This window comes from Zalophus californianus, chromosome 1 (genome assembly GCF_009762305.2).
Source record: "Zalophus californianus isolate mZalCal1 chromosome 1, mZalCal1.pri.v2, whole genome shotgun sequence".
Classification (NCBI taxonomy): domain Eukaryota; kingdom Metazoa; phylum Chordata; class Mammalia; order Carnivora; family Otariidae; genus Zalophus; species Zalophus californianus.
Window position 1 is genome coordinate 16092259 of NC_045595.1, and position 14055 is coordinate 16106313.

The 14055-nt window shown below is 49.5% G+C and overlaps 1 protein-coding gene across 1 annotated transcript; it reads left to right on the plus strand.

Moving 5' to 3' along the window:
- The first annotated feature begins 496 nt into the window (after positions 1–496).
- On the plus strand, positions 497–8782 carry CCR2 (C-C motif chemokine receptor 2). The gene is made up of 2 exons (XM_027587207.2): positions 497–797; positions 4415–8782. Exon 2 carries the CDS (start codon positions 4426–4428, stop codon positions 5542–5544), a length of 1119 nt encoding a protein of 372 aa, XP_027443008.1. The 5' UTR covers positions 497–797; positions 4415–4425; the 3' UTR covers positions 5545–8782.
- Positions 8783–14055: the final 5273 nt, after the last annotated feature.

The following is a 14055-nucleotide window of genomic DNA, read 5'->3' on the forward strand; positions in this document are numbered from 1 at the left end:
GGGGTCCTGGGATCGAGCCCTGCATCGGGCTCCCTGCTCAGCGGGAAGCCTGCTTCTCCCTCTCCCACTCCCCCTGCTTGTGTTCCCTCTCTCGCCGTCTCTCTCTGTCAAATAAATAAATAAAATCTTTAGGAAAAAAAAAAAAAAGAAAAACTTCTTTCTGAGGAGTGGGACCTAAAATAACTGAGGCCCTTATCGCTAATGACATCTCTGATACAAGAGACCATTTTACATTCCCTTTTCAATAAAAATCTCCACCTAAAAAAAATTTCCAACCAGATCCCAAATCCACAATGTCACCGGTGTGCATGGTCACATAAAACTCATTCTGTTTTCTCCACCATCAGCAACAGCCCCACTGTTAGCATTTAGCCTCTGGAAAATTAAGTTCTGTTGTGCTCATTTCATGCAAATTATCACTGGCAGAAGAGAGAGGAAGATTTCCAGATATAGAGACCCACAAGATAAAGAAGCCCAGAGTCGTTAGACAGAGGAGCCGATGTACAGGGTACGCCTGACTCACACTCACGGTTGCATAAGTAAGATTTCAAAATGAATATTACTCTGGAGACCTCAACCTAGTGTACAATGTTCCTGGCTGGAAAAGAAGAACTGTATCATTCTTTTTTTTTTTTTTTCTTCAAATCTGTACCATTACTTGCCGTTGTATCTCCGCCTTCTTCTGCAGGAAACATTATTTCCTACTTCTGCACACCAAGTTTCTACCTTCAGATCTCTTTGGTTCAGTTGCTGAGAAGCCAGACCCTCTAGTGCCACTTGGGAGAAGCCATCCACTGGTGAGTTGTGGGTGCTTTTTCCATTACTTTATGAATCACAGGCTCAAAGCATCCCAACACTGGAGATGCAGGGACTGGCAACACCCTGAAGGTTGCATAGCTCAGGACCTTGGGGGATGGTGTTGGGGGAGAAAAGGCTGGAGGGTGGTGTCTGCACCAGAAATGTTGGAGAGGCCCGGATGACAGTGAACAAGTGCAGAGCAGGGTGAGACCACCCCGTGGGGCTCAGGTGAGAGGACAGTGCGCTGAAGAGGGCAGCCACAAAAGTGAGGACATTCAGGCTTCTCAGCTGCTGCTTCTCTCACTCTGCCCCTCCCAGCCCCCTGGGGCTTTAAAGAGCTGGAACTTTCCATCCCAAATATTCCCCCTCCCCCCTTCATAGTCCATCTATGCGATGGTCCAAGCCCTGAACCAAAATTGGTCTCTTTCCTCAATTCAGACGGCCCATGGGGGCTGAAGTGAGGAACCTGTTTTTCTGAGAGTCAGCTTTTAATCGACTCAGGATGCGTCCTGACACTTGAAAGTGACACCTTGCCAGTCTGTTGTGTCAGGAGCTAGGTGGGCTGGAGTGACTGGGGAGGAGTCGTGGAGGAGGAGGTGGCTGGTAGATGAGAAGCCAGCGCAGGTAAACAACAACGTGGAGAGAACACACGGTGGAAGTGGTCAGGGCGATTGGCCCCCTCGAGCGCTACCCTTTCCCTTGATCTGAATCACCCGAGGGTCCGGGCTGTGCATGTCTGACTGACAGACTTCCTGTGTGATACCGAAGCCCAGCATTTGAGAACCACGGATCGAGTCCACACTTTCCCATCCAGATGAGGAGGCCAGCCCTGTGGTTGGTTATAGAACAGCTCAGAGGGTGTGCTGCACTTAATGGGCTGTGTGCAAGGATCCCCAATATCTTAGTTTTTATACGGTCTCCCACGGGATTGCCTGGGAGGCTAGTCCACAGTGGGGCATTGTGTTTCTCAGCAGCTTGCAGCCTCCTGGTTCTCTGTCATTCACTTACAGAAATGATATTTATTTAACAGACTCTAAGTGCCAGATCAGGCTCTGGGGCACCAAGATACTTCATTGCAAGACAAAGTTCTTGGCCCTTGTGGAGCTTATTTTCGTGTGTGTGTGTGTGTGTGTATGTGTGTGCACGTGCGCACATGTGCCCACTTCTGCATGCATAGGTGGGGCATTTTCATATTGGTGAATGTGTGGCTTTTAAGTCTAAATGCCAAAGAAGTTCAAGGCATGGAAGCATACCTAGAAAATTGTTACCTATTCTATATCCATCTCTGCTCTGCCAGCCTGGAGACAGGAGCTCCTGAGGTCTTTTGTAACGGAATAGCCCCAGGTTCAAAATCCAGCTCAGTTATTACTTGTTTTGTAAATTTGGGAAAGTCATTTAACTTGTCCAGGCTGAAATTTTGAATTTCTTCACTTGTATAATGTATAAATACTTGCTCACAAAATTTTTGCAAATATTAAACTAATGCATGCAAAGTATTTAGCACAGCACCTGGAACTTAAGGAGCACTCAATTAATGATCATAGATGTGATTCTTTAGGTGGATACATTTTTCCCCCAGAGCTTGATTAGAAGTCTTTCTTAGTTGCAGCAGATTTCCAAGAATCTGGCTTAGTGAAATGAAAGATCTATGAGATGTGTCAATCAGAAGAGAAATTGAAGAATAAGGTGTGTACAAAGATAAAAACCAATCCACAGTCACTACCAGGAAAGAAAAAAAAAAAGAATATTCTTGAGACTCAAGCCTAATGATGTTAGATGTTATACTCAGGATAAAGACTTTTCATGCATTCCCTTAATGAACATTTAGTGGTGCCTCCTTTAGCCGGATGCTATATCATAAGAGCTGGAAACAGAAACATGATTGGACTTCAAAGGGCACACAGTGTATTGGAGATCGTGTGATAAGGGCTTGTTTAGAGGCATGCATGGTGTTATGAGATGATTGGAGTGATTGATTAGAGGAGGCAGGTTTGGCTTCACAGAGAAGGGGAATTTGAACAAGAGGTATTGGCGGATGACTAGGAGCTCACCAGGCATTTTAGGCAGAGGGGCAAGCTTATGCGAAACCACTGAAGCAGGTGAGTTTGCAGGAAAATGGACGGAAGACGGATGGGGTGGGGGCACAAGACCTGGGGTTTGAGAAGTGACTGGAGACGAAGCTGGGAAGACATGAGCGTAGAAAAGACTGACGAGTGGTCTGGGCATTGCCTTTGAGGTCCTGCCACATACCAGGTGTGGGACCACTGTGGTTTTCAGCTGAGAAGCGCACGATCCCATTGCAGTGTTGGGGAAGACAGGTTGAAAAGGAACATGGTCAGGAATAAGCCGTGAGCAAGGCAAGACCACAGCAAAGATGGAAGTGGGGAGGGTCTAAGGCAAGACAGTGGCAGCCGACAGAGGTGCAGAGGGGCTGAACCGGGAGGTGTTTATGAGGTAGAATCCACATGACAATGATAATGACAGCAGTAGTAGAACTGAGTATGGCTCACGGTAGGTGCTCAGTGGATGCTGGTTAAATGGGTAAACCCATGGAGAGCTATGCAGGAGGCAATGGGAAATCCAACTCTGAGATGTAGGGGTTGAAAGGTGAGACTGGAAGGCAAAGCCTTGAGATGTATTGACATTCAGGGTGCCTAGAACCCTGCGATTAGACAGCACGACTCAGCAAGAACCTGTGGGCGAGAATAAAGAGGTAGCAGGTAAAGAGGCGGCAGCTAAGGATGGTGCCTGGGGGTTCTCACGGGGTGGGCAGGGGAAGGAGACACCAACGAAGAAAATGAATGAGGCACAAGGCAGGCACTAACCTCCCAGAAGGCAAATGAGTTTTAAATGGAAGAACTTAGCAGAAGGATCCAATGCTCATCGAGGATGAAGCTGAAGCAGACCCAGGGCATTTAGTAGTTGGGTTGCCATGGCAACCTTGCCCAGGAAGCTTTGGCAGGGAGGTGGAGGCTGAGAGTTGAGAGTTAGTTAGAAGGCGTTCGGCTGCAAGTAACAGAACGTGGAACTCACGGTAGCTTAAAAACAAGGGCTTATTTTTTTCCAATCACAAGACGTCAGAGGATGAGCAGTCCAAGGCTGGGCTTACGACTTGGTGGCGCTGGGACTCGGCCTCGTTTTGCTCCGTTCTCTGAGTCTTTTGTTCAGGGTCCCAAACACCAAGCCCTCACAAGACAAGCTCCGACAGCAGACGGGGCAGGCCCGGGTTTCTGCTGCATCTCTCCTGTAGGAGAAGAGCATTCCCAGAGGCCCCCCTCACAGAATGCCCTTCCTCATTGTCCTCTGGGAATGGGTCACTGGCCCGTGTGCCCCCCGGAGAGAAGGTAGAGCAGCAAGTGTGCTGTGCGGGGAATTATACCATGCGAGTTGGGTCCTCCGGGAAGGCCTGGGGTGTTGAGAAATGGCTGGTGGGGAGACAGCTAGCGTCTGCTCCCAGGAATAAAGGGAAGTGATCAGCCAACATGAGAGCTTTCCAGGACACGGCCGTGAAGCAGAGACAAACACCAGGCCGTCGCTGACATGGAGTGAGGATATTTTTAAGCTTGGGGATGGCAGCGGTTATGTGGCGTGTTATCATTTCGTTCTCTGATTACAGGACGGAGAAAGATGGGTGCCAATGGCACGTTTCCCCAGGTCAGCCACGACATGCTGTCCACATCGCTTTCTCTGTTTACAACCAATAGCCAGGGCAGCGATGAAGAACCCACCACCATTTATGACTATGATTACAGCGAGCCCTGTCAGAAGACCAACGTGAGACAGATCGCAGCCAGGCTCCTGCCTCCACTCTACTCGCTGGTGTTCATCTTCGGCTTCGTGGGCAACATGCTGGTCATCCTCATCCTCATCAACTGCAAGAAGCTGAAGAGCATGACGGACATCTACCTGCTCAATTTGGCCATCTCCGACCTGCTCTTCCTTCTCACCATCCCGTTCTGGGCCCACTACGCCATACATGGGTGGTTCTTGGGGGAGGTGATGTGTAAGTCATTCACCGGGCTGTATCACATTGGGTATTTTGGTGGAAACTTCTTCACCATCCTCCTGACCATTGACAGGTACCTGGCGATCGTCCACGCCGTGTTTGCGTTAAAGGCCAGGACAGTCACCTTTGGGGTGTTGACAAGCGGGGTCACCTGGGTGGTGTCCGTGTTCCCCTCTCTCCCTGGGATCATCTTCGCGAGAGTGGAAAAGGAAGATTTTACGTCCTGCAGTTCTCACTTTCCAAAAACATGGATGAGTTTCCATACAATAATGAGGAGCATCTTGGGCCTGGTCCTGCCCCTGCTCATCATGGTCATCTGCTATTCGGCCATCCTCAAGACCCTGCTCCGGTGCCGAAACGAAAAGAAGAAGCACAAGGCCGTGAGGCTCATTTTCGTGATCATCATTGTTTACTTTCTTTTCTGGGCTCCCAACAACATCGTGCTTCTCCTGAGCACCTTCCAGGAGTCCTTTAACATGAGCAACTGTCACAGCACCAGTCAGCTAGACCAGATCATGCAGGTGACGGAGACCCTTGGGATGACGCACTGTTGTGTCAACCCCATCATCTACGCCTTCGTCGGGGAGAAGTTCAGAAGGTATCTCTCCACATTCTTCCGAAAGCACATCACCAAACACCTCTGCAAACAGTGTCCAGTCTTCTATGGGGAGACCGCGGACCGAGTGAGTTCCACATACACACCTTCCACAGGGGAGCAGGAGGTCTCGGTTGGCTTGTAAATGAGCAGCAGTTTGCTTCTTACTTTTAAGAGGGGACACCAATCTGTATGTGATAATAAAGCCTCAAGAGTCTGTTGCAGAAGGGAGGCCTGTGAGCCTCTGAGGCAAGAACACGCTCAGGAACCTCAGGGTTGTGCACGCCAAGACAGATTTTGTCCCTCCCTGCATGACCAAGGGGCGCTCAGGGGATAGTCTAGAACAACTGTGGGTAGAGACTGTGACTTCTCCAATGAGGTCCTCCCAGTTCCTGGAAAACACCACACCTGGAAAATGCTTATGTGCTTCTCCCAGCCTTCACCTTCTCTTCACTGGCTCTGCAATGCTATCCCTTTAGTCAGGGGCCCAGCTGGAGGTGGGAGGGGGGCAAGTGGATGTGGGTTGATGGCGTGAGGGCGCGTGGGGGCAGAGTTGAGTGCCAGGAGGTGTGGGCATGGCTGAGCCTTGGTGAGGAGGATGGGAAGGGCTTCGTTGGTCCAGCCAGACAGCAGTGCCGCCCCCAGGCCCTGCCTCCCACCCATATTAACCTGGAAGGCCCCACCTGCTCAGGGAGAGCCTGGGAACCGCAAGAACCCTCCAAGAGCTTTGTTTGGGTCCGATCATCCTCTTCTGTGTGAGTACATGATGCATTTTTGCTTTGTTGCCATTTATCTATGACAACGACACAGCCTACTTTTGCAATCTATTAAATATCATGCCCCATTTTTCACATGCGTCATAAGCCACATGCCCCTATGTAAAAATGTATGAAAGTGTTTGTTTATAAAATCTGTGTAGTCTATAATGAGATGAAAAATAAAAGCTCTAGTTTGGGCTGTGCAGGGAAAGGGGAGGTTTGCAGGTAGTGATGGGGAGAAGTTGTGAAGGCGGATGACTTCCTGCATCAGGAAGGCGGGAGCTGTAGCAAGAGTTCTGGAGGCTGTGTGAGCACATGCCCCGCCATCCCCACCCCCCCCCCCCCCCCCCCGCCAGCAGCAATGTTTCCAGAATCGGCTAGGAGGAGAGGCCAGGAAGGATGCGTCTGAACCCGTAGAGGCCTCAGGTCTTTGAATCTGACTGTGTTTATCTTCTTGTTACCTGTCCCTGCTGCCCTGGCCCCATCTGCCCCCCCCACCCCCTGAGATTTCATCACAACACTCTTGCCCGAAGGACTGCCCTGCCCCAGAGCCAGCTCGCGGAGGTCCAGGAGAGTAGCTTTGGGGAGTAGAAAACGGTGCAGCCAGAACCCCTCCGTGGGCCCGGGAGAGGGGGAGAAACCGGTGGGGGCCCTGGGGTGTGTCGCCGGGGCAGAGAAGGAGCCGGCAAAGATGACAGAGGCCCCCGCCTTGGAAGTCATACCCTAGCCTGTGAATCTTGGGGTCTAACGGGCCAGATGGGGCGGACCTACACGAGGAAGGCTCTAGATGTGGTTGGGGTAAAATGTTTTCCAAACTACCTTCCAGCACCTCGTTTTTGGATCCAGGCATAGAGTTTGCTTACGTAAAAATAATAATAGTAAAGTAAAAACAAAAGTAAAGCTGAAACTGTAACTTGCAAATGGGGCAGAGTATCCTTTTAAGAGTTGCTATTATGTCAAGCCTGAAAATACCGTATTAGTCCCAGAGAGAATTCTGGTTTTGAGCTTAGAAAGTTGGAGCCTGTGGTATGTTTGGGAGACTACCAATTCAACATGAATAGTTGTTGATCAGGGAGTCCAGGGTCTGGTCTACGGGCTTACTAGCTCATGGTGATGTGGCGTCTAACTCATACCATTTGGATCAAAGCCCACACTGCACAGGTGGCATCTCGACCGGGTCTTTATTCTCCTAGCCTTGTGGCCACAAATCCTTCTGTATCATGAAGTCTAGGAGGTCATGGGTTTGATCGTGTTCAAATGATTCTGTGCTCTGCCAATGTCATTCATGTTCAAACTGTCCAATTTGGAGTGGGAACTCCTAAATCACACTGACCGCTAATCAGACTTTTAAACCCGATTTGTAAAGGGGAGGAGTTGGCTCACGTACGTCAGCAAAGACTCTTACCTTGGGTGAGCCAAGTTAAGAATGTATACATGGGTGACCCAGTGCATTTCTGATCTGACACAAGCAGGAAACACAGGGCTGCTGGAACCTGGCAGCTCCAGAGCTGTAAGCAACAATGGATTTCCGGTCCTGCTTCATGGCTAGAGAAGGTTTCAGAAAGAAGTGTGTGTGTTTGGGGTGGGGAGAGCAGGCTTTGCCTTCCTATATTTGTAGTATCCTCAGGAATGCATGAAATTTTGTTTGGATGATGAGATGTAAATATTGGGGTTTTTTTTTAAGCTATGATTTGGGAAATGAGTTAAGGCTCTAACTATACTGTTGTTTACAAAACTACCTGATTAGCGACTCCCCATTTTCTCCTACCCACCCCCCAACCCAGCCTCTGGCAACCACCATTGTACTCTTTACATCCACGATTTGGACTATTTTAGGTACCTTGTGTAAGTGGAATCATGTAGCATTTGTCCTTCTATGACCGGTTTATTTCACCCAGCCTAATGTTGCAAGGCTCACCCATGTTGCTGCATATGGCAGGACGTCCTTCTGTGTAAGGGCAAATAAAATACTCCATTGCATGTATATGCCACATTTTCTTTATACCTTTATCAATGTGCATAAAATTTCAGTTATACAAGATGAGAAGTTCCACACGTCTGCTTACAACATTGTACCTATTGATACAATACTGTATTGTACATTTAAAAATCTGCTGAGAGGGTAGATGTCCTGTTAAATGTTCTAACCATAATAATAATAATAATAATAATAATAATAAGCCTGCCTATTTTGTTATTCTCTGGTGTGGTGGGTTGTCTTACTGTTAACCACTTTTCACTCCTTCTCCTGTGTGATGACACATGCCTGTCCTTGCGGTGTGACTTATGACTTAGAGTGTGCCCTGCAGGTGTCCTCTTCTATCCACAGGAAGCTCAAGCCACTAAAGAGTGAGAAGTGCCATCTGCCTCATCCACACAGAGTGATAGAGGTGGTTGGGCTGAGACTCTGGCTTTCTCTGCTCAGCCACGGGAAGGTCCGTCCCCGGCCACAGCAGGTGCCGTGGCAAGCGAGCAAAAAGACACAGAGAACAGAGCCAGAGCCCCAGCCACACACGGCAGCCACACGTCACGGGATCAAGAAGTCCACACTTGCTGCTTTAAACCACTGAACCGTGGGGGCTGTTTGCCAAAAAGCACAAAACCTAATTGGTACATATGGTACATAGTGGCTTCAAAAATAAAATTTGGAAAAGTATCCATTTGTTATTCCATCAGGGAGTTCAATGCGGCCAACACCCCTGAGGATATACCATGTGCCAGTCTGGGTCAGGCACATAAAGATGGGTGTGTTAATTCCCATGTTCCTAGACCCCTCTAAGTGCAGGGACCGGCGAGGGGGAGATGGGTAGAGAACGGGGTATTTGTAGATCACCAGGCACCACGCAAAGCACTGACGTAGAGGCATATGTGAAATGTTCTGAGAGCCCAGAGGAGAGAGTCACTAACTCACTGACAGTCCCACGTCATGGTAGTAATAGCTGTGGTAGGAATTTATGGCCACCAAAGAAACCACTACTTAAAAGCTGCTGGCTATTTCCGTTCTAGAAGGGGAAACCCTGTCTCCTTTATCCCGAGGAAAACGTTTGAGTGGGCTGTTTGAATCAAGCAGTTGTCAGGGAAGATCCTCATTTCCAGGGATGGGTGTCTTAAGACTTCCGGTGGAGTTGGGGCCTTGGCAGAGCACAGTCTGTGCTGTCCTCCATGATGCGTGACGCCCAAAGGCCCTGCTGTCTCCTGGGAGTGGGCCACCCAGACCCCTGCCTTCGCCTCATGATTAGGATTTCCCTAACAAATTGAAATGGCTTCAGGGTTGGTTAGCCAGCTGCAGCAAGGACCACCAGGGAGCACCAAAAGGAGGCTCGTCAGAGAGAGGAGGCCTCTGGGCTGCTGAGCTGACCTCTGTGAATTTAGGGGAGGGTTGGCCCTGGGATTGGCGAGTGACTGAGTTTGGAAATGTCTCAGGACATTGTCACCTTGACACCACGTCTGTGTTCTCACATCTCGGGACCTCCTCGCTGCCTCACCGCTGTGCCCCGTCTGCACCATCTCCTCTCTCCGAACCCCTCTTCTGCTCAGCTGGCCTGCTGCCCAGAGGATGGGCCACCGAGCAAGGAGGTGCCAGCCTCCCCCTCTGGCAAGCTCCCATTCCTCCCGTAACTCTCTCAGACCCACTTGGCTTTGAGGAGGGGACCCCCTTTCACCTCCCCATCAAGCCCGCCCATTTCTAGAACCCTTTCCTGCCCAAATCTGTCTCCTTACAGGACAGGGGTGCGAGGAGTCGACATGACAACCAGGGGCGCAGAGCTGATTCTATCACTCTAGTAAGTCCCCAAGGAAGATGTGTGACCCCGGGTGTCAGTGGTTTTCCTTAGAACTGTGGGGTACTTAACACCTCTCTGCCCTCGGCCTTTGGCCATAACTGCCAGTTCTGGGGCAACAGGAAAAGTCCTGTATGATATCCTGTTTTGCATAGAGCTGAAAACAGAGGTGCAGGTGTTATCTGATCCGAAGTCACAGTGGGCCTATTTACACTCCTTCATCGGTGCACTGCATTGCATTAGCTCTATGTCTGGGCACTGATTCGAAAGAAATACTCCAAATGCATAGAGCAGACTTCCCAGCTGAGTTAAAGGGTTTCCACCACATCTGGACACATCTAATAAGCGAAGAGGTAGACGGCCTGCAAGTGTCCACTTGGTTTCGTGATTTGCACAGGGCATGGGGGATGTGGTGCAGGGGCTGGGAAGGGGGTCATTCTGGGAAGGACCTGGAGGACAGAGACATCAGGGGTTGAGAGGACAGTGCAATGACCCCTGGCCCCACTCACCATGAAGTGGATCTGAGGCCAAAGGTGAAGTGGTGTGGGTCATGGAACCCTAGCTTCATTGCTAAGACACATAGGTGGCAGGGAGGGATTCTTCCTCTTTCTTTGAGGACCATGGGGATTCTCTGACTTTCTTGGCGAAGATGGCTTTGGGGACCCTGGGAGTGCCCTCCTTGGTGGGGATATCAGAGCACTGGCAGCCACACTGAGAACCAGCAGTCCATAATAGTGATCGATGGAAAGAGCCTGATGTCTAATAAGAGAACTCTGGCAAATATGGTTATGGCATTATACTGAACAAAAGAAGCCAGACACAGAAGACGATAGCGTCTATGATTACATTTATATGAATTCAAAGGAGAGGCACCTGATGATCCATGGTGACAGAAGTCAGGTGGCCCTTACCCCTGGGTGTGGCATGAGGGCACCTTCTGGGGTGATGGGATGATGCTCTACCATCTTGACTGGGGGGTGGATGGTTATGTGGGTATATGCATATCAAAACTTGACCAAGTTGTGCACCTAGGATTAGTGCACTTTGCTGCATTTAAATCATACTGCCATAAAAAGAAGAACGAAAGAAAGATACGACCATAAAAATGACAATGTAAGAATTATATACCGAGAGAACTTTTTAATAACACGGTGGAATGCCTATACTGTAATTTTTTTTTAAGATTTTGTTTATTTGAGAGACAGGGAGATGAGAGGAGGGGAAGGGCAGAGGGAGAGGGACAAGCAGACTCCCGCTGAATGCAGAGCCCAATGCGGAGTTCGATCCCAGGACCCCAAGATCACAACCTGAGCCGAAGGCAGGCACCCAACTGACTGAGCCACCCAAGCACCCCTATACTATAATCTTTAGCAAAAACAAACAAACAAACAAAGAGAGAAGCATATAGAACTGGTATACGTGTGGAAACAATTAATCAAAAAGTATACATGGGAAAAAGTCTGGATTCAAGCACATCCCATGTTCAGAAGTATTGTTGTGAGACCGTGAGAATGTCTGATTTTTTTCCCACTTTCCATTTTTCTATTTTTCCTAATGCCATACAATGAGTGTGTGTTGGTTTTATTAGACATTGGTTTTAAAAAACTAAAAGATGTTCACAGCCCATCCCGCTGTTGCCTGGCATTGACCTAGAGTCAGGCTGGAACTGTGTGTGTGTGTGTGTGTGTGTGTGTGTGTGTGTGTGTGTGTGTGTGTGTGTGTGTGTGTGTGTGTGTGTGTGTGTGTGTGAGCTGCTGTGTGGCAGGTGGCAGGAGCTCTGCTCATGCGGCTGACCCTCCGAACCCAAGGAGAGGAACCAACGTCTTCCCCAGCCCGTGGCCGATGCTCTGCATCCACAGTGCAGAGATGAGCGGGCAAAAGGAGTTGAGCCACCCATCCAGCGTGGATTCAACGTCTGGATGCTGAGCAGCTATTTCAACGTCTGGCCAGCTCCCCAAAAGGAGGGCGGGTGCAAGATGCCCTCCAATATGGGCATCGAGTCTAGAGGGACAAGCAGGTCAAAAGAGCATTTCTCATGGGTAGTCTGAACATCATCCCCAGGAGAACAAGAGCTCTGCACACGGGGGCCAAAGAGAATCATGAAAGAGACCATGAAACTCAGGCACGGCATGACAGACTGAAATGTTTCCTTGATTCCAGGCTGAAGAAGTTCCCCGGGGTCCTCACTTCCTTGTAACTCCTTCGGCTGAGGCTCCATCCCGAGAGGTGACCTGAATCCCCCTCTGGACCCAGAAACCCCCAAAGGGGTGACACACCCACCAAGCTGGGCTTCCATGTTCTAGGAATCCTCACCTTATTTCCCCTCGAAATGTGTTTTGTCTAAACCAGGTTGGCCACAGAGTCATCCAGGATTGAATGGGGGAGCTGCCTTCGGGACCCCCGGGTCTAGCACATCACCCGACAGAGGACGATAGGGAAGCTCGGGGCGGGGAAGTATCTTGCCAAGGACACACATTTGGGGTGGGGGGGTCAGCAGCACCATCTGGGACAGCAAACCTGCACCACTACTCCATACTGCCCTCTGGGGGCGAGCACTCATCACATCCTCAGCCTCCTGGACAATGGACAGCAGAACCTCACAGGGCGAAGCCCCAGCTCCAGTGGTGAAAGTAAAAAGCCAGCCACGGTCACATACAGAAATGTAACATTTATCCAGCAGCGTCTGAGAGTTCTACACACACACACACACACACACACACACACACACACATACACACACATTACCACCAGTGAACACAAGGCTGCTCTTCGGACGACCCAAACTATTGATGCCACCTATTTTCCGCAAAATTCTATATTGATCTATTTGCTACCCATTTTGTGAACCCCTATTTTTGTGAAGTATAAGGCCTTCTTTACATAGCCCACAGAGGGCCGATATCTGTGAAGAACCCTACTCTTGTTATATCATTTGATCTTAACCACAGACCTATCGAATAGGTTTGTGATTTGGGTGGTTTGTGTTTTTTTGCCCCCATTTTACAGATAAGAGAAACTAAGGCTTGGGGAGTTTCAAAAGCTCGTTTCAGAGCCAAGTGGCAAACGATGAAGCTTGGAACTTACCCCTGGAACATGTCTGCAGAGGCGGGTTCTTAATCAGTTGTCACCTCCTAACTTGCACACACAGGATGAACCTGAAGATTTTTTTTTTTTTTCATGATTCACTGTCCTCGTTGTGATTACCAGTTGTTGGGTTCTGTTGTGACACAAGAGCATGGCCCTGGCTGGGTGGTTATTGATTGCTGGGCTGTTTCTATGTGCTTTTCTGGCTGTCCCAACCATCGTCTCCTTCTAGTCTGTTCTCCAAGCACTGGTCCCTAGCTTCAGCCCTGCAGCTTCTAGGCCGCTGAGACTACTCTGCTCTAGACGAGAACCCCAGGAACCAATAAACTCTCCCTAGGAAAGGATCACGGAATGAGTAACTAGGAGTTTGATGTTTCCCAAGTGGATATAATGTGCTAAATTCTGGGTGTGGCTGCCTTTTGTGCCCCTCCCCACAAACCCATTATTCAGCCCATTGCACGGATGGGAAAACTGAGGGTAGGGCGAGACTTCAAACTCCGGCTGTCTGGCTGCGGAGGCCAAGTGCTTAGCCCTGTATGATGCTGCCCCCACAGGTTTGGGGTCTCCGCCCTTTCTTAGACCACAAGCCAGTGCTTCTGATTCTATAGTGGAGGAAGTGGCAGACCCCAGAGGGCGCTCTTGAGTCTCAGGGTGCTGTCTCCTGCGTTCTCTGCTCAGTAGTCAACAGTTGAGGTTTTCAGATAAGTAACCAACCACCAAAAAGACTCTCTGTGACTGCATGTCGTACTGTCATGTACTCCTGAACCTGACCCTATGAACCTGACCCTATGCCGTCAATCGTTGCTCATTTTATGTGGACAATGTCTCAGAGCTGCAGGATCACTGCTGTTGAAATATCCGGCGCAGTGCAGGCACTCATGAACGCCTGCCCGTTTGGAGGGCTGCAACATAGTAACTACGGGGAGGAAATTCATAATGACAAGCCCCACAACATACCTGACCCCAAGGCAACGTGTTTAGCTCACAGGCAAACCTGCAAGTGAAGCCCTTTAGACAATCAGTTGTTTTCTTTTG